At 39.0% G+C, this 23,470-nt stretch overlaps 1 protein-coding gene across 1 annotated transcript; it reads left to right on the forward strand.

The window, feature by feature from the left end:
* The first annotated feature begins 4,030 nt into the window (after window positions 1-4,030).
* On the forward strand, window positions 4,031-22,778 carry vps25 (vacuolar protein sorting 25 homolog). Its single transcript, XM_072561528.1, has 6 exons — window positions 4,031-4,139; window positions 14,152-14,297; window positions 14,946-14,999; window positions 17,527-17,615; window positions 20,709-20,784; window positions 21,905-22,778. The coding sequence occupies exons 1-6, from the start codon at window positions 4,093-4,095 to the stop codon at window positions 22,015-22,017; spliced, it is 525 nt and encodes a 174-aa protein (XP_072417629.1). The 5' UTR covers window positions 4,031-4,092; the 3' UTR covers window positions 22,018-22,778.
* Window positions 22,779-23,470: the final 692 nt, after the last annotated feature.

The raw sequence follows: 23,470 nt of genomic DNA on the forward strand, positions 1-23,470 counted from the left end.
TTGAAAGTAAATTTAAACAGCTTCAAAAAAATGGCACTTTGAGTTCAGAGTTCAATGCTGAACCCATCCTTCGAAACACAAATGTGTAGAATCTGTACAATTCCACAATTGTTGCTGCAATTCTTGGTGCAAAAACATGTGGTTGAAAGTATGTTCTGTGATATTCAGAGCGACTGGTTTGGTGTCTAAATGGTTCAAGTTCCATTTTCATAATATAATTCCTGGCTGCTTCGCAACACGAGCTTATATATCATAATTTTTTGCACATTTTCACGAACATTGGAAATCTGTCATCCTGCTGATTATTACTAACGCTTTAATGCAATGAAACCAGATATTTTTCCCTACTGGTTTACCCAAGATTTAATTTTTAAAATGTATTAACACTTTTGTTGAATGATGAGGAGCAGAACTTTCTACATACATATTAAAGTATTTGTTACCAATATCATACAAATAAATAGAACTGATGAAAACTGTAGTTTTGAAAATATCAATAAGACTTATGTAAGTTTTTCAAATGGTCGCTCTTCCTATGAAAAATCATGACACTACCTCTATATTTACGCCACCTAGTGACCAGCACCAATATCTTCTAAATTTCATAAATTCAAAATTCTTGTTATACTTTGAACTTTTAAAACAGTTAAAAGGTAGAAACTTTCGTGAAAGAAGGAGGAAGAAAATACCTTGTAACCAGAAAGATACATTGGCGATTTAACATTGCAGCAGTTACAAATTTTCATAATCCAGGAAACAGATAGCGCTGTTCGTTCAATGGCTTAAGCGACTTACAGAAAAAAAGTTTTGCAGATATCAGTATATTTTAATTGGTGGCTTTATAGGAATCTTCTATTAATCAGGAATCCAAAGTGTGCAGTCATGTCTTGTAGAGACTACAGGAGGGAAGAAAGGAAAACTATTGTTGGGTTGGAAAAAGTAGCAAACAATGAGGATCAAAAATGAAAATCAGTCAGATGCTTGAAGGAAACTGTAGTGATTAGAACGATATCAGACAGGTAGATCTCATGGAATATGAGTTCCCTGATTGGTGCTATTAATCAGGGAGCCATGGCTGACAGATATAAACAGGAGTGTCAGGCATTCTGTTCATTGTCAGAGCTCTCTCTGAGCTAGCTGGATCAGTGTCATGCACTGTGCATGTGTAAATAAAGGGTGATGTGGTGACAGGATATCAGCCTTCCTGGAATTATTTCAGAAGCAATATGCCAAAAAATATAGGGGAAATGCCAAGATACTACTCAGCAATATAACATATAAGCGATGTCCCTGATGTCTTGTTTGGGTGGGGCAGATAATGGAATGTGTAGGCATTGTTGAGGACAAAGGAGTCACCACCTGTAAAATTGCTTTCTGTTTGTAGCATAGTGTTGATAGATTCATCCACACTGATGGCCCAATTGCATGTGTGATGCTTTCATTACATGAACAATAACTCAAGTCTGCTCATCACCATTTTCCCAAATTAAATACTAACAGTATGTTGCAGAATACAAAGATCTTCTGCACATGCCTCTAATTATTTTGAATATGGATGTGTGCAAATACACTTGAATTATATGTAATTTCCAAATGCATTTTATATCTAAAGAGATGCCAAAATATATTTGCTGTTGCAGAAGTTGTTTAAATATCAAATCCCGAAAGTTTTAATTAAAAGATGACGTAAGTGAGAAAATTGTACAAATAAAATGTAATAATCATTAATCAGTTGGAATTATGTTTAAAGAATTTGAACTGCATTTGTATTTTAAGGATGGTGTGACTTACACTTATCAGGTCTCATTTATTCAAAAGCAAAATGATGAAAGTATTGTCTGTTTTTCTCTTCACCAATGTTGCCTAAACATCACTGTTTCTTCACTGTCACTGGGTCAAAATCCTGGAACTCCCTCTCTAACAACATTGTTGGAGTACTTATAACAAGTAAATTGCAGCAGTACAAAAAGGCAGCTCACCAAGACTTTGTCAAGGGGAATTAGGGATAGACAATAAATGCTTGCCCAGCCAGTGAAGCCCATATCCCATGCCTGAATAATATACTTATAAAAACCTAGTTGAGTATTTCTAGTGTTTTCTGCTTGTGTTATGAATAATTTGTTCTTGTTTAAAATTAGGATCCATACATCAATTGTGGATCATTCTGTATTTCACCATTAGAAGCCATTCATTCAATTGGTCCATTTTACTGTTTGAAATTATGCCTTGTCCTGGGACTTCCTCCCTTCCTTCTTTCAAAACTCTGAAAAACCTATGTCTTCCACCTTTTATTCCCTTGTCTAGGTAACCAAATATCTTACAGCACAGAAGCAGGCTAATTAGCCCAACAAGTTAATGCAGGCATTTATGCTTCAAATGAACCTCCACCCACTTTCAGGGTAAAGGGTTAACTGTACTTTTATTCTAGGAATGGGTTAATGAACCTAATGAACCGATGTCAGGTCACATAGAACTAGGGGTTTCAGTCTATAGGGTACCAGAGATGTTCTCTCTCTCATCTGTTTTCAATTTGTTCAATTACAATTGTTGTTTACTCACCTACATATAGATCTGGATTTATTACTCCTATATAGCTAATCCCAATCAACATATTATTCTATTCATTTATCTCATTATCTAACTCTACATGTTACACATTATTTATTTCTTGCATTATAAAATTACATACTGATATGATTTTGGCTCTAGCAGGGTAATTTACCTGATTCAACGATATAAATTCATAAGATATAGAAGCATAGTTAGGCCATTCGGCCCATCAACTCTGCTCCGTCTTTCGATCATGGCTGATATGCTCCTCACCCCCATTTTCCTGCCTTCTTCCCATAACCTTTCAACCCATTACCAATTAAAAATCTGTCAAACTTCTCCTTAAATTTACTCACTGTCCCAGCATCCACAACACTTTGCAAATTCCACAAATTTGCAATCCTTTGAGAGAAGTAGTTTTTCCTCAACTCTGTTTAAATTTGCTACCCCTTATCCTCAGACTATGATCTCTCGATCAAGAACACCCCACAAGAGGAAGCATCCACTCTAAGTCTATTTTATCCAGATCTTTTATCACCTTTAATACCTCAGTTTGATCTCCACTCATCCTTCTAAATTCCAGAGAGTACAGGCCTAAACTGTTCAATCTCCCTTCATACAACAAACCCCTCATCTCTGGGATCAATGTAATGAACCTCCTTTGAACTGCATCCAATGCTACTACATCTTTCCTCAAATAAGCAGACCAAAACTGTGCACAATGCTCCAGGTACGGAGTATTGTGTGTGTGATATATTGTCCTTGTGACATAACTAATATGATGATGTGGTTATTGTGGATCGAAGAATCCAATGGACATTCTTTATAACTAGGTATTTCATACGAACATTACATTCAAGAACATATTAATATGGATGTAAACATTAAACTATTAGATTACAATTGAGAAGTATGTTTCTAGTAGCCTCAGCACAAGTAATCACACACTCTGGATTCCTGATTAGTAGGAAATTCCTATAAAGCCACAACTGAAATTGAGTATGAGAATTTTATGCTCTCAGATGTAATAATAGTGATAATGGTCTTTTCTCCTGCAAGTATATTGACTGTCAAGACATACGACAACACTCATTTTAACCATTCTCTGGGTGAACAAATCTCTCTTCTACTTCCTGATAGACTAATTGATTCCTAGTTCACACATGCTTCTTGCTTTTGCATACTGCTCCCAGACCAAGTTATCCATATGGTTGTTCACACCTAAAGAAAATAGCCAGTATTTTATTCTTAAATAATAAGAAAACAGATCTTGGAAAAGTTTTTTTAAAAATTACTGCAAAGGCATAAGAGGACAATGTATGTCTTTAAAGTGTGAAACTTTCTTTGGTCACAAATCTCCTTCCTATCGATTAATGTTTCTTCAAAAAAAAAGGAAATATTATGATGAAAGCAAGAGATAGAAGTTGGGATTGAAACGACTGAGGGGGAGGGGGGACTGTTTGAAGTGGGACTCTTTGTGCTGGCGCGTGATGTAGGAGGGAAGGTGTAAAGAAGCAGGACCTTCCTGTCCCGGCCTCCGCCATGAGCTTTGAGTGGCCCTGGCAGTATAACTTCCCTCCTTTCTACACGTAAGTCGCACTTTAATTGTTTAATCTTCGAGGAGACGCGGAGTTAAACATTAACCGATTCGTGTGGAGAAGCTCCTGCCGTTGAGGCCGAGAGAAAAATCACTTCCCCGCGCGGCCTGGAGAATCCCAGATGAGGAAATAGGGAGAAAGAAATGGTTCCACCTCCATCCCCCAAACAAACCCTACACAGTTTTATCAAGACCTTTTCACACTTGAAGTGTAGACCCTTTGTAATAAAGTCTGGATTAATATATGCTTTTCTAACTATTTCCATGTTAATTCTCTGACATTCGTGTACATTGATACCCAGGTACCTTTTGAAAATTACTGTTTCCAACTCTTGTCATTTAAAACAAAACCTGCTATTCTGTTTTCCGATCAAGGAGGGTGATTTCACATTTTTCCACATTACAATTCCATCTGCCAGACTCTTGTTTGCTCAGTTATCCTGACAAAAACCTTTGCACCCTCTTTACTTGCTCTTTGTACCTTTATGCTGCCTAATTTTGTATCATAAACTTGGATATGATGCACTCAGTCCCCTCCTCTAATTCTTTGATGTAGATCGTAAATAGTTGAGGCTGAAGCACTTATTCATGTTGCAGAAAGCCAGCCTGAAAATGAGCCATTTATTTCTATCCTGTATTTTGTATCTGTCAAATGAGTTCTTGCCCTACTATACTATATTTCCCCAATTCCTTGAACCGTATTTTTGTATTATGACATTTTCACTTTTCTTGAACAGCCTTCTGTAATTTGCTTATCAAACATACAATAAGATTCTTAATCTTTTGAATCAGGGCAAAATTCAAGGCTCCTTCAATACAGCTGCTGGCCTCCATTTATGTCTAATTGGAAGTGAAATCCTCCTGTACCTGACCACCAACCATACCTGTACCATTTCTTAATCGAAGGACTGTGGCTGCTTACTAAATGTCTGGTTAATGCTTCCAGCAATTTTCTCTAGAATTTAGAACACTAAGAGGTGATCTTCCAAATATTAACAGGAAGACAGGATAGATAAAGATGAACTATTTCCATTGGTTAGAAATTCTAGAACTTGGGACATAGTCTGAGAATTAGGGCCTGGCTGTTCAGGAGAGATGTTAGGAAACATTTCTACACACAGTTTAGTAGATGTTTGGAACTCTCTTTCTCAATTGGTAGTGTTAATTTTAAATCTGTGAAAGATAAATTTTTGTTAAGCAAAAGTGTTAAGCAGATATAGTCCAAATGCAAGTGTATGGAGTTATTCAAAATTTGTGAGAAGATTTGTAGCTCAGGTGCTCGTCGTTGTGGTTCTGTTCGCCGAGCTGGGAATTTGTGTTGCAGACGTTTCAACCCTGTCTAGGTGACATTCTCAGTGCTCGGGAGCCTCCTGTGAAGCGCTTCTGTGATGTTTCCTCCGGCATTTATAGTGGTTTGTCTCTGCTGCATCCGGTTATCAGTTTCAGCTGTCCGCTGCAGTGGCTGGTATATTGGGTCCAGACAGCCAGACTACTACGACCACTAGGACTCATAACAGCACACAAATCAACAGCCACTCACAGACAACAACTCACCAGGACAAAGGACCCGATAACCAGCATGAGCAAAACCAACGTAGTGTACAAAATCCCATGCAAGGACTGCACAAAACACTACATAGAACAAACAGGAAGACAACTAACGATCCGTATCCATGAACACAACTAGCCACGAAACGATACGACCAGCTATGCTTAGTAGCCACACACACAGATGACAAGCAACATGAGTTCGACTGGGACAACACTACTATTATAGGACAAGCCAAACAGAGAACAGCCAGTGAATTCCTAGAGGCATGGCACTCATCCACAGATTCTATCAACAAACACATCGACCTGGCCCCAATATACCGACCACTGCAGCGGACAGCTGGAACTGACAACCGGAAGCGGCAGAGAAAAACCACTACAAATGCCGGAGGAAACATCACAGAAGCGCTTCACAGGAGGCTCCCGAGCACTGAGGATGTCACCTAGACAGGGACGAAACATCTGTATGGAAATATGCCACAGATCAGGCATGGTCTCACTGAATGGTGAAATATTGCTCAAAGGGCTAATGGCCATCACCTGTTCCTATGTTCCTCAGTTGATGTCATGTAATGTCTATACCTCGGACTCCAGGTAAACATTCCTTGCTGACATTTTTCAAGCTGAAATCAGTTATTGCAGATACAGTTGTTCAGGATTATGATGCTGTCCGCAAACACACTCGTGCTGCATTGAAGTACACCACCAACGTGTACAACTTTGTAAATAAATAAAACAATGATTAAAATTTATGCATTTAATAAGTTTTAGTTATTTGTTAGTTCCTAAAATATTGATTTAATTTAGCTTAAGTTATAAGTAGGTTAACTGGCATGTTCTGTAAAATAGTCCCTGTCAGCTGTACTTGTACTGTGACTTCATCTTGAATTTTCTTCTCAGAATTAATTTTCTCTGTTTGTGCTGTGTGCACTTTGGTTTTAACTCTGGGATTGCTTCCTGTATGCTCCTTGCTTTCTAAGGTCCCTGAAGTTCAAACCTACAAATTACAAAAAAAAATGTTTTGCACTCCATTTTCTAGTTCCATTGTTTGCACTTTATCGTTAATTACAGTACAGTCGGGAGAATCACCAACCAAATACACAGTTTTCAACATGGGTGGGTTGAGCAGGCTTGATGTATTTGTATATGGTAACAGCAACAAAAGATTTAAGGGAGTGGTTTAAGTGTAAAAACCTGAAGTAGAATGTTACTTGTGTTGTAGGTTGCAAAACACATCAGATTTGTCACAGGATTTTGCACATAGAGTCATAGAGATGTACAGCATGGAAACAGGCCCTTTGTTCCAACCCGTCCATTGGATATCCCAACCCAATCTAGTCCCACCTGCCAGCACCTGGCCCACATCCCTTCAAACCCTTCCTATTCATATACCCATCCAAATTCTACTAATCTCTCAGTATTGCTTTGCTCATTCCAGCTGATTTAACTGGAGGTTGGAGAGGCTCATTAATCAACTCATATTTTTAAGAGTTTCACAAGCTTGAAAGTCTGTCATACCTTTAATATAACAGTAATGCAAAACTCTTTTACAGAATAGTCATAATCTATTTTTGTTCACCACACTTCTTGGCCAATCATTGCAGCTTTTGATCACTCTGGGTATAAAGCAGTATTCCTATCCTAAACTTATCTTTCACAGTCCTGAAATGTATGATCCTTCTTGCCCTCCCCAGCATATCTGATTCTTACTTCATTCATGAAATGTGATCACCACTGACTAGGCCATTTATTGCCAATTCCTAATTGTACAGTATAACTATGAGCTGCCTTCTTGAACTGCAGTAATTCTTGAGATATAGATACACCCATACTACATGGATGCTACATGGGTTCCAGCATTTTGTTGCAGCAACAGCGAAGGTATGACAGTATAGTTCCAAGTCAGGAACATGGGTGGCTTGGAGGAAAGCTTGCAAAGTGGTGTATCAAGTATCCTTACCTGCCTGGTGGCAGAAGTCGTTGGTTTGGAAGGTGCTGCCAAAGGAACAGTTGGTGCAGTACTCTAGCTGGGAAGGTGCAGTACACCCATAGATGATGCACGCTGCCGCTGTTGTACACCTGATGTAGTGTGGGGATGCATGTTGAAGGTAATAGATGAGTTGTCAATAAATCAGACTCCCTTGTCCTTGTGATGTTGACCTGTTTGAATGCTGTTGGAGCTGTAGTTACCCAGGCAAGTGCAGAGTGTCCTTCTCCCTTCATGATTATAGAAGGAGGGTAGTCACTGGGGGTACAAAGGCAACTTATTTGCCACAGAATTCCTTGCCTCTGACTTTCTCATAACCCCAAGCTGGAAATAATGATGGCTATATCATTGAATAGAGAAAGTGAGGACTGCAGGTGCTGGAGGTCAAAGTCGAGAGTGTTCCTGATGAAAGGTTTATGCCCGAAACGTAAATTCTCCTGCTCTTCGGATGCTGCCTGACCTGCTGTGCTTTTCCAGCATCACACTCTCAACCCTTGTGTCGTTGAATGTCAGGGGAGATAGTTAGATTCTGTCTTGTATGAAATGCTCATTGCCTGGTATTTGTATGGAGTGAACGGTACTTGGCACTTATCAGCCTGAGCTGCTTGTTGTCCGGGTCTTGCTGCATATGGAAAAGAGTTGCTTCCATATCTGAGGAATGACAAATGGTGTTGAATATTATGCAGTCATCAGGAAACATTGAGAGTCTTGACTTTATGATGGAGGAAGTGTCATTGATGTAGCAGTTGAAGATGGTTGGGATACTACTCTGCAGAACATCTGCAGTCTTGAGTTGCTCGGTCTGTTTGACACCCAGCTCATTTAGTATGTTAGCTCTGCCACACAACAGGTAGAGGGTGACTTCAATGCAAAGACAGCCCTGAGTCTCCACAAGGACTGTGCAGTGGTCATTGACAGATGCAGCTGCAAAAGGAAGACCAGCGAAGACAAGGTCCAGTAGGTATTCACTCATTCTTCTAAACCCAATCTCGCAACTCTGTCTTTTCAGACTGGACCATCTTGGTCAATAGTGGTGTTACACCTGGCCCCAGCTAGAGTACATTCTGTGCCCTTGCTACCTTTACCATCCAATGGATGTTCAGCATGGAGAAGTGCTGATTGATTAGCCAAAGAGGGGATTGTGGTCAGTGGTAATCAGCATAAGGTTTCCATGATGTCGTGTGATTTTAAAAGGTCAAGTTAATGTTGACAACTCTCTCTCAACTGTACGCAACTCAGTTTCTACTTCTAAGCAGTTTGTCTGGCTAGTGGGACAGGTCAGGTGTCTGGGACATTATCTGCCATGTATAATTCAGTGACTATCACAGTGTCTGTCTATTACTTAACTAGTCTGTGGGACAGCTTTTCTAATTTTGGTATAAGTCCCAGATTTTGTTATGGAGGGCTTTGCGGGAACAACAGGCTGGATGTGCTGCTGCTGTTTCTGGTACCCAGGTTGATGTCTTTTTTTTTCCATTGATATCACCCAAGTGATTTGTTTGCTAGGCTATTTCGGAGTGAGTGATTCCTGATGAAGGGCTCATGCCTGAAATGTTGATTCTCCTGCTCCTCAAATGCTGCCTGACCTGCAGTGCTTTTCCAGCACCACACTCTCGACTCTGATCTCCAGCATCTGCAGTCCTCACTTTCTTCTATTTCAGAGTCAACTACATTGCCATGAGAACAAAAAAAGAAATTCTTGGAGAAACTCAGCAGGTCTGGCAGCATCCGTGGAGAGAAAGCAGAGCTAGCATTTCAGGTCCAATGATCTTTCTTCAGAAATAGATAATAGTTCAGAAAAGGTGATATACATTCTGTTGGCAGGGAGACAGGGAGGATGTGTGTGTCTATATATATATATATATGAACGTATGTGTAAAGAAGGAAATGACAGATGGGTATGGAGTCCAAAGGGAGAGAAAGACAGTTAAGCAGACAAAGGGGTGGATAATGGTAAACAAGGAAAACAGCTAAGCTATTAACGGGGACCATAATTAGTTGAAAATGGGTTAGCTTTACTGAAAGCAGCCTGTGTCATGAAAGGTTCAGGGGTCTGGAGAAAGGTAAAGGACATGGTAAAAGCTTATCAGAAAATGAGATGCCGTTCTTCCAGTCTGCATTGGGTCTCGCTGGAGAGCACTGTTTGTTGACCCAAATCGGAAGTGTTGGCCAGGGAACATGGTGGTGTGTTGAAATAGCAGGCAACTGGAAGCTCATGTTTGTGGATATCTCATTGGCAATTGCTTTGTGGACTAGTTTTCCACTTGGGGATCCTGCAGCCTTCAAGGCTGAATTTCAAATTCAATAATTTTAGGGCCTGAACATCATCATACATGTCCTTTACCCATCCCCCCCACACACCAAACCTGGTCATCACATGGCCTGCTTTCAGCTAACCCATTTTCACCGTTTATAGTCCCCATTATCAGCTCTTCTGTCTCCCTGGTTTATCAGCTTTGCCTAACCTCTTTCTCTGCCTCTGGACTCTTTAACCACTCAACCCACACCCTCTGTCTTCAGCATTTATATAGCACCATTTCTGATCTACTATTTAGTTCTGAAGAAGGATCACTGGACCCCAAATGTCAACTGTACTTTTTCTCCACTAATGCCGCCAGACCTACAGAGTTTCTACAGAAATTTCTGTTTTTGTGTAATTCTTTGTTTTATTACATTGCTGTGGATCTGGAGTCATATGTTTGCCAGACCAAGTACGAAACTAAAGGACATCAGTGACCCAGATGAATGTTTAGAACAATCGATAATGATTTCATGGGTCACCATTAAAATTAGTTTTTCATTTCAATATATCAATTACATTCAAATTTCACTACCCGCTTTGGTGGGATTCAAATTCATGTTCGCAGAGTACTAGCTTTATCCATTGGGTACTACATCAGTGACATTCCACTGCCTTTCCTATTTGATAGTACAGTTTTGAGCTTATATATCTACCCCTAAGTATTAGACACCTCAATAAGGGCCCTCTGATATACTTCTTTTGAGGCTACATTTAGCAAATAATTCATTGCACATGCTGTTAATGCTGGTGTTTGGCCTCATGTTATTTCGATGGCTATAACCACTAAAGCTGATTGGTGCATCTGCCTGTAGTTGCCTGTCAGGCTTCGTTTTTGATGGGGTTAGATTATAAGCAGCGGCTGACATTGGTGACCTCTTCAGAAAAAACAAAGAACTAATAAACAGGATAACTTATCAATGATTAGAGACTTCAGCATACAAAGACACTCCCAAGAAAATTTGCAAAGAAATAATCAGACAAAATTTGAGACCAAGTCAAAAAGAGAAATATTGATTCTAACATGATGAAGTAAGTATTCAATAAGAGAAAGAAATGGCGAAATAGAGCTAGTGGCACAGGGAATACACAAAATCCACATTTGGAAGAATACACAGTTCTTGAAAGGTCATAGATCTTTTAGAGATTACAGTTAGGGAGTGACATGGTGAGGTTGAACATAAGGATGTGACATTACCCTGATATACTGCACTTCTCTCCAGTTAAAGTAGTGGGCTGGATGATATCAATATAACTATATCTATCCTATGAAATTTCTAATAGACTAGATGGGGCAGTCATCTGTTTCCTGGCATTGGATACTTACAAATTCATCTGCACCTCCACACACATCATTTACTGCATCCGCTGCACCCAATGTGGCCTCCTCTACATTGGGGAGACAGAACATTTCAGAGAACACCTCTGGAACACCCACACCAACCAACCCGACTGCCCCGTGGCTGAACACTTTAACTCCCCCTCCCACTCCGCCAAGGACATGCAGGCCCTTGGCCTCCTCCACCGCCAGACCACAGCAATACGACGCCTGGAGGAAGAGCGCCTCATCTTCCGCCTGGGAACCTTCCAACCACAAGAGATGAATGCAGATTTCTCCAGCTTTCTCATTTTCCCTCCCTCCACCTTATCTCAGTCCAAACCCTCGGACTCAGCACCGCCTTCTTGACCTGCAATCTTCTTCCCAACCTCTCCGCCCCCACCCCCTCTCCAGCCTATCACCCTCACCTTAACCTCCTTCCACCTATCGCATTCCCAACACCCCTCCCCCAAGTCCCTCCTCCCTACCTTTTATCTTAGCCTGCTTGGCACACCCTTCTCATTCCTGAAGAAGGGCTTATGCCCAAAACGTCGATTCTCCTGTTCCTTGGATGCTGCCTGACCTGCTGCGCTTTTCCAGCAACACATTTTTCAGCTCTGATCTCCAGCATCTGCAGTCCTCACTTTCTCCTATTGGATACTTATTAGCTAGTTTTTCTAATAGCTTAATTAAGATAATGAACAATTGAGTCCCATAGACCAGAAGGATGTCCAGGCAGCATTATGGATGCTACAGTTGGCCTTAGCTATGATGTTAGAGCAGGTGGACATCCACTAGAGTTCCCATTCCTGATTGCCACATAGCAACTCTTGCATGTGAAGGTCCAATAAACACCAAATCAGGTAAACCTTCAGGTGAATAAATTGCTGTTATCAGGTTTCACATATCAAATGACCAAGAAACTGGAGAGTGGCTAATGTTCATGAAACTGTACTCCAGCAATGAGCCAACCCCTTTAGGAGTGAAAGGGAGAAAATTTAATATTTTTATCAAAGTAGAAGTCTGTGTTCTGTTACCTGTATTTATGTTTTTCTGTCTTCTCAATGAAACACGTTTAGCTGTATACTTACCAGAAAAGTCCACACGCATTGTGATCATGCTTTGCAATTTGTGATTTTGAAATTGGGTTCTGCCTTTGGAGCCTCTGGAAGGATCTTTACGGGGGTTGCGCAGTTCCCTGGACCAGTCAAATGCTGAAAGGGGAGAGGGAATGTAAATAATTAAATCTCTTACTGCTTGTCTTGCTTTATTGGGAAATATAATTTTAAAGTTTAGACAAAAAATTGCTAAAAGAAAACAGAAGTCCAAAAGTTAACCACATACGTCAATGGATGTTCACTTTACCCATCATTAAGTCACTAATAGTGATTGTTGGTTAGGCTGGACTGCTAAATATAGCTCAATTGCAAAAGACAAGTTTTATTTTAAGAAAGGTCCAGTATTCAATGTTTTACCCCAGCACTGGCAAGGAAAGAGAATCTTCCATGGATGTATTAAAATAAGTGCAACCTCTCTGTAAACAGAAACATAAAAGCCTGACTGAATTCTGGTGTCTGTGTGTGTGTGTGTGTGTGTGTGTGTGTGTGTGTACGACCAAGAAGCTATTAAACACCAAATATTTTAATCTCCAGTTTGATCTTACCTTCTGTGAATTTTGCGTACACAACCTGTCACTGGCAGGTTGGAGTGATGAGATTAATATATGTCGTGGTTTGCTGATTGATGAAAATACTTACTTCCAGGCAACAAAAAGACAATTGTAAAGGGTTTTTTTTCCACTCCCACTTCAGATTCCTGTATCCAAACTACAGTCAAAAACAGCCACCTTCAGTAGGAGTTGCATTAGTTTTTCCAGAATGTTGTCATCACATATAGCGGTCAGTCTTTCCAAATGTTAACGCTGTGAGCAAATGTCAGTCATTTCTACCTAATTTGATAAGGGTCAGTATACTAGATTGTAGTTACAAATGTTTCATCTGAGGTGGAGTAGTGATACATTTCATGTTGGATTAAAGCACACATTGGTCAAACAAGGACAGCAGATTAAGAAACTAAATGTTGGATGAGTTGGGAATAGAATATGAAGTGTTGATTAAGAAATCAATTGGAAAGGTGTGCAGGAAATGTGAATGAACAATAGGTCTCGATGTAATCAATATCTCATAAGATAAAGAAGCAAAGTTGCTGAAGGGCATGTTGGTCATGTGTTAAAATGACTGGAGGTCAATGAATACATCATTTCACATGCGCAGAATGAGGAAGTAGTTTCACAATGATATTGCATATTAATATTGCATATTAACCTGGCATATTGATGCATTGACTGCGCTTTACTCAGAACATGCATGCTTACCTTTCATAATTGGTCTTAAATAGCATAGTTTAAGAACTTTTAGGTTGCTCTACTGATAGTGACAGTGGTCAGAGGATGCATTCACAAAATCCAATGAGTTATTGGTTTGAGAGTATAATCGGTTTTGCATAAGTTCATTAAGTTATTAATCGAGTGATTATTTCTATCTCTTGTTTTTATGAACTTTTATTTTGTAGTTATAGATAAGGATTATCCTGAGCCCTATGCACAAATTCTAACATGATATTCATAGTAATGTTGATCAACTAATCCACTGAAATAAAGAAATGTCTGAAATCTTTTTAAAAAAATGTGTTTCATTGTATTGAAATATCTCATATAGTAAATTACTTTTAGGTGTGTTACCTTTTATCAGAACAAACTATATTCTTATTTTTAAAGTGAATCATGTTAAATTATTTAGAGAGCAGGAAATATTGTTACCTCTACAGCTTTTTTCCTTGTCCAACTTTAGGCTACAGCCAAATGTTAATACCCAGCGTAAGCAGCTGGCAGCATGGTGTTCATTGGTGCTCTCCTACTTGCGTTATCACAAGCTTTATACTATCGATGTTTTGGAAGTCCAAGAAAGCTCACTCTTCCACAATAAGAAGATTCAACGTATCCTTTACTGCATCAGCCTCTGTGATGGAGATAGATTGAACTTTGTTAAATGTTAGGCCTAGATTTTTTTTTTGTTGTTTCACAATTATGCACCCAAGCTTGAATGCTCAAGTCCTCATCCTACAGTTTGCTCATTAATCCATTCTGACCATTTTTCCAACCTTCCTTTGTACACTTCTTGTGCACAGTCACTCACATGTAATTTGCCAATATAATTGCTTAAGTTCATACACTCTCCAAGGCTCAAATGTTCCCTCAGTTAAATGTGTCCTGAGTTATGAGCAATACTGAAAATTGGACTATTAACCTCAGTAAGACTTACAGTGACACTATCTAATTATTGATAATATCTGCTTTGGTATGACACAAATCAGTGGTTTGAGCTATCGTAGATATCCTATCTGTGCTGCATACACTGACCCTGGTGAATGGACTATCCAAAGCAGGTATTGACTCCAATTCAGCAACACCATCTCTTCAAAACACAAGTTAAATGCAATGTAGTGGACAATTTTTACATCTATATTGTGTTTTAGGAAACAGAATCACTTGGTGGAGGAATATTGTTTTGCCTCTAAAAGGCAGGTCAGTGCTAGTCAGTATTATCAAAGAAGCAAGATATTTCCCTTAACTTTGTTGTTAAAGGAAAGCTTCCCATAGAAGCTATCCAAGTTGTATTCGAAGAACTCCGGAAAAAAGGTTGGTGCACAGGATAAAACTGAGTTTACAAGAATTTACTTGTAAAATTTCTTCTAAGCTCATGCTAGATTTTCCTTTGTAAAGAGCTCTAAATAAAAATTGCTTCATCACTTAATACATATTGTTTCTATACAGGTACATTTTCTTATTACTATCTAAACTAGTCAGTGGGCTGTCAGGTGGCTCACATGCACACAACATATACAGCAGTACGGGATCATGCTTACTGAGGTACTTCTTAATTGAATTAACTAATTTCAGAAACATTTGGGCAGGAAGGCAAGATCAACCAAGGAGTGGATTCTTAAAGTCACTTCTTGTGTGGGATCATTGAGTCATAGACATGTACAGCACAGAAACAGACCCTTCGGTCCAACTTGTCCATGCCGACCAGATATCCTAAATTAATCTAGTTTCATTTGCCAGTATTTGACGCATATCCCTCTAAACCCTTCCTATTCATATACCTATCCAGATGCCATTTAAACCTTAGAATTGTACCAGCCTCCATCAGTTCCTCTAGCAGCTCATTACATACATGCACCACCCTTTACGTGAAAAAGTTGCCCCTTAGGTCCCTTTTAAATCTTTCCCTTCTTGCCCTAAATATATGCCCTCTAGTTCTTGGCTCCCCCAATCCAGGGAAAATATCTTGTCTATTTATCCTGCCCATGCCCCTCATGATTTTATAAATCCCTCCAAGGTCACCCCTCAGCCTCTAATTCTTCAGGAAAAACAGCTCCAGCCTATTCAGCCTCTCCTGATAGCTCAAACTTTCAAATCTTGGCAATATCCTTGTAAATCTTTTCTGAACCCTTTCAAGTTTCACAACATCCTTCTGATAGGAGGAAGACCAGAATTGCATAATGTATTCTAAACATAGCTTAATCAATGTCCTATATAGTCACAACATGACCTCCCAACTCCTATACTCAATGCTCTGGCCAGTAACCGCCATCTTCCCTATCCTTTCTACCTGAGACTCCACTTTCAAGGAACTATGAACCTGCATTCCAAGATCTCTTTGTTCAGCAACACTCCACATTGTGTATAAGTTCTGCCCTGATTTGCCTTTCCCAAATGCAGCACTTCACATTTATCTAAATTAAACTCCATCTGCCACTCCTCTGCCCATTGGCCTATCTGATCAAGATCCTGTTGTTCTCTGAAATGACCTTTGCTGTTCACTACACTTCCAGTTTTGGTGTAATCTGCAAACTTCCTATGTTTGCATCCAAATTGTTTATATAAATGATGAAAAGCAGTGGAACCAGTACTGATCCTTGTGGCACACAATTGGTCACAGGCCGCCAGTCTGAAAAGCATCCCTCCACTACCACCCTCTGTCTTCAAACTTCCAGCCAGTTCTGTATCGAAATGGCTAGTTCTCCCTGTATTTCATGTAATCTAACCTTGCTAACCAGTCTACCATGGGGAACCTTGTTGAATGCCTTACTGAAGTCCAAATACATCATGTCCACTGCTCTGCACTCATCAATACTCTTTGTTACTTCTTCAAAACACTCAAATCAGGTTAGTGAGACAGGATTTCCCATGCACAATGTCATGTTGACTATCCCTAATCAGTCCTTGCCTATCCAAATACATGTCAATCCTGTTCCTCAGGATTCCCTTCAACTACTTGCCCACCACCAATGTCAGGCTCACTGATCTGTAGTTCCCTGGTTTTTCCTTACCACCTTCCATAAATAGTGGTACCATATTAGCCAACCTCCATCCTCCAGCACCATACCTGTAACTATCGATGATCCAAATATCTCAGCAAGGAGTTCAGCAATCACTTCCCTGTACTTCCCCCAGAGTTCTAGGGTACTTTGTGGTTTAAGACATCCAGCACCACCACCTCTGTAATGTAGACATTTTTCAAGATGTCACCATCTATTTCCCCATGTTATGTATCTTCCTTCTCTACAGTAAACACTGATGCAAAATACTCATTTTGTATCTCCCCCATCTCCTGTGGTTCCACACATAGGCTGCCTTGCTGATCTTTGAAAGGCCCTATTCAGCCCGTAGTTACCCTTTTGTCCTTAATGTATTTATAAAATCCCTTTTGGATTCTCCTTAACCCTATTTGCAGGAAACACAGTCGGTGAGAACAAGTGAGGCTAGCATTGACAAATTATGTACTTTCATTATGGTGTCAAATAGTATGACACTAGACTTGTAAACTCATAAAGGCGAAAGAGAGTACTGCAGATGCTGGAGGTCAGAGTCAAGATCAGACTGATGCTGGAAAATCACAGCAGGTCAAGCAGCATCCAAGGAGCTGGAAAATCGACACTTCGGGCAAAAGCCCTTCATCAGGAATTCCTGATAAGGGCTTTTGCACAAAACATCAATTTTCCTGCTCCTCGGATGCTGCCTGACCTGCTGTGATTTTCCAGCACCATCTAATCTTGTAAACTCACATGGTGAATGACTGCTGGGGTAACAACAAGAGCACTGATATGCAGCCCAACATTTGTATTTGAGGAATTTAATCTGTAATTTGCTTTGCTTTTAGGAAACTTAGAGTGGATTGATAAAAATAAAACTCGCTGTCTCATAATGTGGAGGAGACCCGAAGAGTGGGGGAAACTTGTGTATCAGTGGGTAAGAACTTGTATTGCTGCATTCTTTCTTCATCTGTGTTCTGAACGCATTCCACATCGAACAGCAAACACCCTGATAAATACATACAGTAGAGACAGTTTTTAAATTTGCCTAATTTGCCTCAAAATTTTCTTTTTTGTTGCATTTATTTTGTCAATCTTGTAAGGTAGTTGATGATAGGTAGAGCATTCCTTAACAAAAACCTTTATGAATAGCAATATATCTGAACAGGATAGCATTGTGAAATTCGATAGTTTTCAGTATTAACTGCACTAGCCTTCCATTTCACAAAAAAAAGCAAAGATCTGCAATTGCTGGAAATCAGAAACAAAATCATAAATTGCTGGAAAAACTCAACAGGTCTGGCAGCATCTGTGGAGAGAAAGCAGAGTTAACATTTTGGGTCCAATGACCCTTCCTTCGAACAGTTCTGAAGAAGGATCACTGGTCCCGAAATGTTAACTCTGCTTTCTCTCCACAGATGCTGCCAGACCTACTGGGTTTTTCCAGCAGTATGATTTTGTATCCAATTTACATCCATCCTTGTAGCCTCTCTCAGTGATACTCTCAATCTAATCCAAAATTGTCCAGAGGGCTATAATCAGTTCTCTTTATGGGCTTGCATTTACCAGGCCTGAGAGATTATTCAAATTAATTTCACTTCAGTTGTTGCATCCAACAATTAAAGGAGCCTTTCATCACACCAATCAACCATGGTTCCCAAAAGTGAAAGACCCATTTGGTAACCACTAACAATTCTTTTGAACACATATACAAACTGCTTATTTTTTGATATGTATGAAATTACTTTTTCACCAACTTTGTAATTATTTTTGTTTTCTTTTGATTCCCAATTTAACTTGAAATGCAAATACCATGCTGGTGCAGTTAGGTCAGGGTGTGGTAATATTTATTCTATTTTTTGTCTGATTCTTGATGTTGATTGTATTCAAAAAAACTGTAAAAAATGCAAAATTCTCCTATTTACCCTATGCTATTGAACCTCAATGAGTAAAAATAGAAATTATTTTTCCTAACCTATTCTAAAGTCAGAAGACCGCATCAAATTATATTGTGGTAAAACTAATTTAGGAAATGAATGCTGGAAAATGCAGCAGGACAAGCAGCATTTATGGAATAAAACAGTAACCATTTCAGGTCAACAATCCTTCATCAGACTGCACCTTAAGAAAGATTCTTGACTCTCAAGGGAATGAAAGATTATTGGGGTGTGTGCAGGAATGTAGAGTTGAGGTTAAAATCAGAACAGCCATGATCTTATTGAATGGTGGAGCAGGTTGTAGGAGTCAAGTGGCTTGTTATTCCTTGCTTGCATGTTCAATTTCAGACTTTCAGCATACGCAATATTTTGCTTTTGTAATTTAGGATTTTAATGCTTCAAGAAAATAAATTCTGCTCCAAATGTTGTTTTATCCTTGTTGAAAACTATTGAGTTTCAAAGTTTACCAAATACATATATCCAGTTAATACAGCAATGAACCAAAGCTGGAAATTAGTATGTGAAATCTAATCTAGTAATGACCTAGTAAAGTCAAGACTTGCATTTATGCAGCACTTTATTATATCGCAATACCTAAATTCACTTTTCATGCAATTAATTCTGTTGAGGCATAGCTACTGTTCTCAGCAAATGTAGCATGATTATATTTTATTCTTTCCTGGAGTGTAAACATTGCTGGCAAGGCTAGCACTTGTTGATTACCTTCTCAAGGGGAATTAAGAATAGAGATGATCTGTCTTGTTGAACAGCTGCAGTCCATTTTGTGTAGGTACACCCTCATTGCAGTTAGGAAAGGAGGTTAGCAACAGTGACAGAATGGAGATTAATAATTGCAAATCAAGGTTCTGTGTGGCTTGAAGTCAAATTTGCAGGTGGTAGTATTTTCATGTGTCTCCTGCCTTTGACCTTCAATGTGGTAGAGTTCAGGGCTTTGGGCAGTGTTTTTAAAGGACTCTCGGACAGTAGTTAGTTCACATTGTTGCCACCATGCCTTGGTGGTGGAGAAAGTGAATGTTTGAGGTGGGTGAAGTGTAAATTAAATGAGTTGTTTACCTCTAGATGGTGTTGATATTTCTGAATGTCGTTAGAGCCGAACTCATCTCGGCAAATTGTGCAAAGCAGACTCCCAACCCTTTTAGAATGAGGATGTTCAACATCCTCTAGAATTGTCTCTTAAGTCATTATAGTTCCTTGAAAGTGGAGTTGCAGGTAGTTAGGATAGTGAAGCAGGTGTTAGGTGTGCTTTACTTTATTGGTCAGAGCATCGAGTATAGGAGTTGGGAGGTAATGTTACAACTGTACAGGACTATGGTTAGGTCATTTTTGGATTATTCTGTGCAATTTTGGTCTCCCTCCTTGAGGAAGGATGTTGTGAAGCTTGAAAGAGCTCAGAAAAGATTTACAAGGATGTTGCTAGGGTTGGAGGATTTGAGCTATAGGGAGAGGCTGAACAGGCTGGGGCTGTTTTCCCTGGAGTGTCGGAGGCTGAGAGGTGACCTTATAGAAGTTTATAAAATCATGAGGGAGAAAGTCTTTTCCCTGGGTTAGGGGAGTGCAGAATGAGAGGGGAAGAATATTTAAAAGGGACCTAAAGGGCAACATTTTTCACACGGATGGTGTGTGTATGGGATGAGCTGCCAGTGGATGCTGGGACGATTACAACATTTAAAAGGCATCTGGATGGGTATATGAATAAGTAGGGTTTAGAGTGATATGGGCAAAGTGTTGGCAAATGGGACTAGATTAGGTTGGGATATTTGGTTGGCATGGATGATTTGGACTGAAAGGTCTGTTTCAGTGCTGCACAACTCTATGACTCTATAAATATCAGTGAAGCAGGGCAGAATGTTATAGATTACCAAAATGGCATGCGTATATAAATTGGTTTTAAATGGAGCTGGCACCAGTTTTTCATTACAACCCAATTTTATACCAATCTCAACAGTGACAAGGATTCAATTATCTTAAAATTTACTTATAATTACCTTGACTATAACTGTGCACCAACCTTCTGTACTGAGAGCCATTTGTTTTTTTTAAAGTTGCTTATGTTGGTATTAATGACCTTGCAGGTTTCAAAGAATGCCATGACAAATTCTGTATTTACATTTTATGAACTCTGTAATGGAGACGATACTGAAGGCGAAGGTAAGGAACATTGATAATTGCTGATCATTAATTGAGCACAGGGAACAATAGACCAAGTCTCCTCCCTTCTAATTATTTGTTCTTATATTTCTGTCCCTTTGTATATTCTGACATCTCGCATTTAGAATGCAACCAAGCATCCTTCTACACTTTAAATGCCATCACTTTTCTACAAACTCTTTTCATTGATACACGATTCTGTGTATAGTTCATAAAACTGGTTTGCCTACTTCTGATGAAGACAAGCCTGTAGCCACACAATTGTTTAAAAATAACCTTTCCAGATACGCTGTTTGGACAATCCAGAAGCAATAGACCAAAGTCCCTTAAGTTATGCTATTTTCATAAAGTTTGAAAACATAGATTAAGATTGCTCTATCAATTTATGACCTTATTTAAATCAAATAAGTTTACAGCCTAAGAGGAAATTACTTGGCCGATATATCTCTGGCAATCTTTAACTGAAGTTGTTTATTTTCCCATTTCCCTGCCCATTTTAAATGGCATTGAAGTCTTTTCCTCAGTGTGGTAAAACATTGTGTATTCGAACAACTCTGTCGGTGAAGTACTATTTTCTAACCTTTCCCACAGTCTTGTAGCAGTTATTCATCCTGTGTGCTGTCTTGTTATTTCATCAACTAATGGAATAATTTTGTGTTTCTCTTCTATCCCTTTGGTGGCAACACATCAGTCCTACATTAGGAGTGGTCATCCTGTGCTTTCTATTCCATTAACTTTATGTTTAATAACATCATATTGCAAATTAAAATATGATTATTCAAGCAAAAGCATCCTTCAGTCTGGAGAGTAGAGTAATCCAATAAGAATGAAAACATTCTAATGCTAGAATCTCACATGAGCAAACACTGCAGTTAGTGAATAAAAAAGATAAATACCTTTTAATGCTTGACCTTTATCAAAAGTATCATACTGATGAAAGGTCAGATTATAAATTATAGTTTGCATTTTTTCTAAAGGACAGGTCTTCCTTACCCTTCCGTCATTATAAAGAGCTTGCTAGTTTGTCCTTCATTCATCTAGTAAATTTTCATAAAATTATGTTGTCAAGAACGAAACTAGTCATGCTTTCATCACCAACTTTATATTCTGTCCTTTTTAGAGTTCCATGGTTTGGAGGAGTGGCTTCTGCTACGTGCATTGCAGTCTTTGCAAGCTGAGCGAAAAGCAGAGATCATCACTCTTAATGACAGCAAAGGGGTCAAGTTCTTCTGATGGTATTCATGCTGATCTGAGCAGCTGCTGGACACGTACGCAGATTATGTACAGAATAAAGACATTACAGTCAGTGGCAATGAAGACTAGCATCTGAGAAAGAACATATTGGATTGCAGATCTCCAGACACCGGACAACATGGTGGCATGTCATTTCACGTTACTGTAATGCACAGCTTGGCTGCTTGCATTTACAATGTCCTTTTTATTCTTGTAATCTTAAAGCAGTTACAATTCCATGTACTGAATAGAAGTTGCAACATTACTGAATGCACTGTACTAATCCCTGTGTATGCCAACAGAGAAAAAAGTTCAAGAGCAAGTTGTTTCAATATCGGTGAACAATCCAGGTAGATTTGAAAGACGGAATTCAAGATAATGTAAACAGTAATCATTTATCTCTTTTAATTTTGCAATTATGCCAGGTCACAAATAAAGGTAAATTAATCAAAATAATTTGCAAAAGGGGCCTGCCATCCCGCTTGGGCTTCAAAAAGCCTGTCAGCTTGAACTTACTCAGGGACAGTGACAGGGATTAGTTTATCCATTTCTCATTTGTTATGACTATACTTCAATCTGTATATCTTTTCTATTTAAGCTGCGTGTTTATTTTCTATAGGTGTCTTGTAAAGCATTAATAGCAGGGGAATCCTCTGCCAATACTGAGAGTTATGAGTGCTTACACAGCTTTGAACAATTGCAGTTTCCTTCTTTTTGGTTATATAATACTTGTAACTAGCCAAAATAAAAGGTAAAAATAATGATTGCAACGTTGCTACCAATGAAACACAAACCTCATGAAAGTGCTAAGTATTCATAATGACTATATATTGCAAATCGGATTGTGCTGGGACTTAACACACTGGGAAAATACCTGGAATAGAAGAAGTCGATCCAATTCCTACTGAAATAGGATACAGCTAGAAATTTCCACAGTTGGTGCAAAATCATCAAGCATGAAAACAGAACAATATATAACTATTGACTTTTAACTTTTCAAAATTTCTCTTTATTGGTGTGTAATGAGTTAACTTTTAGTGCAACTGCACCTCAAAAATTTCAACCCTGTTTTCAGTGCTGAGATTTGATTTGAATGTCATATTTATGATTCAAGTCAATGTGACATAATATTATGTTCCTAATTAATTCTATTATTTGTATTGAAAAGAGTTTACAGTAGTGGAATTTTATGCTGTGAATTCCTGTCCTCTCCAGAAACTGAACCTATCATCTGTGCTGAAGTTTCATTGAAGTATAGAGAGAGATTGTAGGGCATTATAGAGGCTGCTTCCATGTGGATACTGAGGTCCAATCTACTATCTCAGGTGAATGTATCAGATTCCACAGACCTATGCCAAGAAGAACACCGTCATTCTCATACTTATTAGTCCTGACTAATGTTTATGCTAAGACTTAAGTCATTAAAAAAAAAATCTGGATCATTTATCTTTTT

This window comes from Chiloscyllium punctatum, chromosome 42 (assembly GCF_047496795.1).
Source record: "Chiloscyllium punctatum isolate Juve2018m chromosome 42, sChiPun1.3, whole genome shotgun sequence".
Taxonomy (NCBI): Eukaryota; Metazoa; Chordata; class Chondrichthyes; order Orectolobiformes; family Hemiscylliidae; genus Chiloscyllium; species Chiloscyllium punctatum.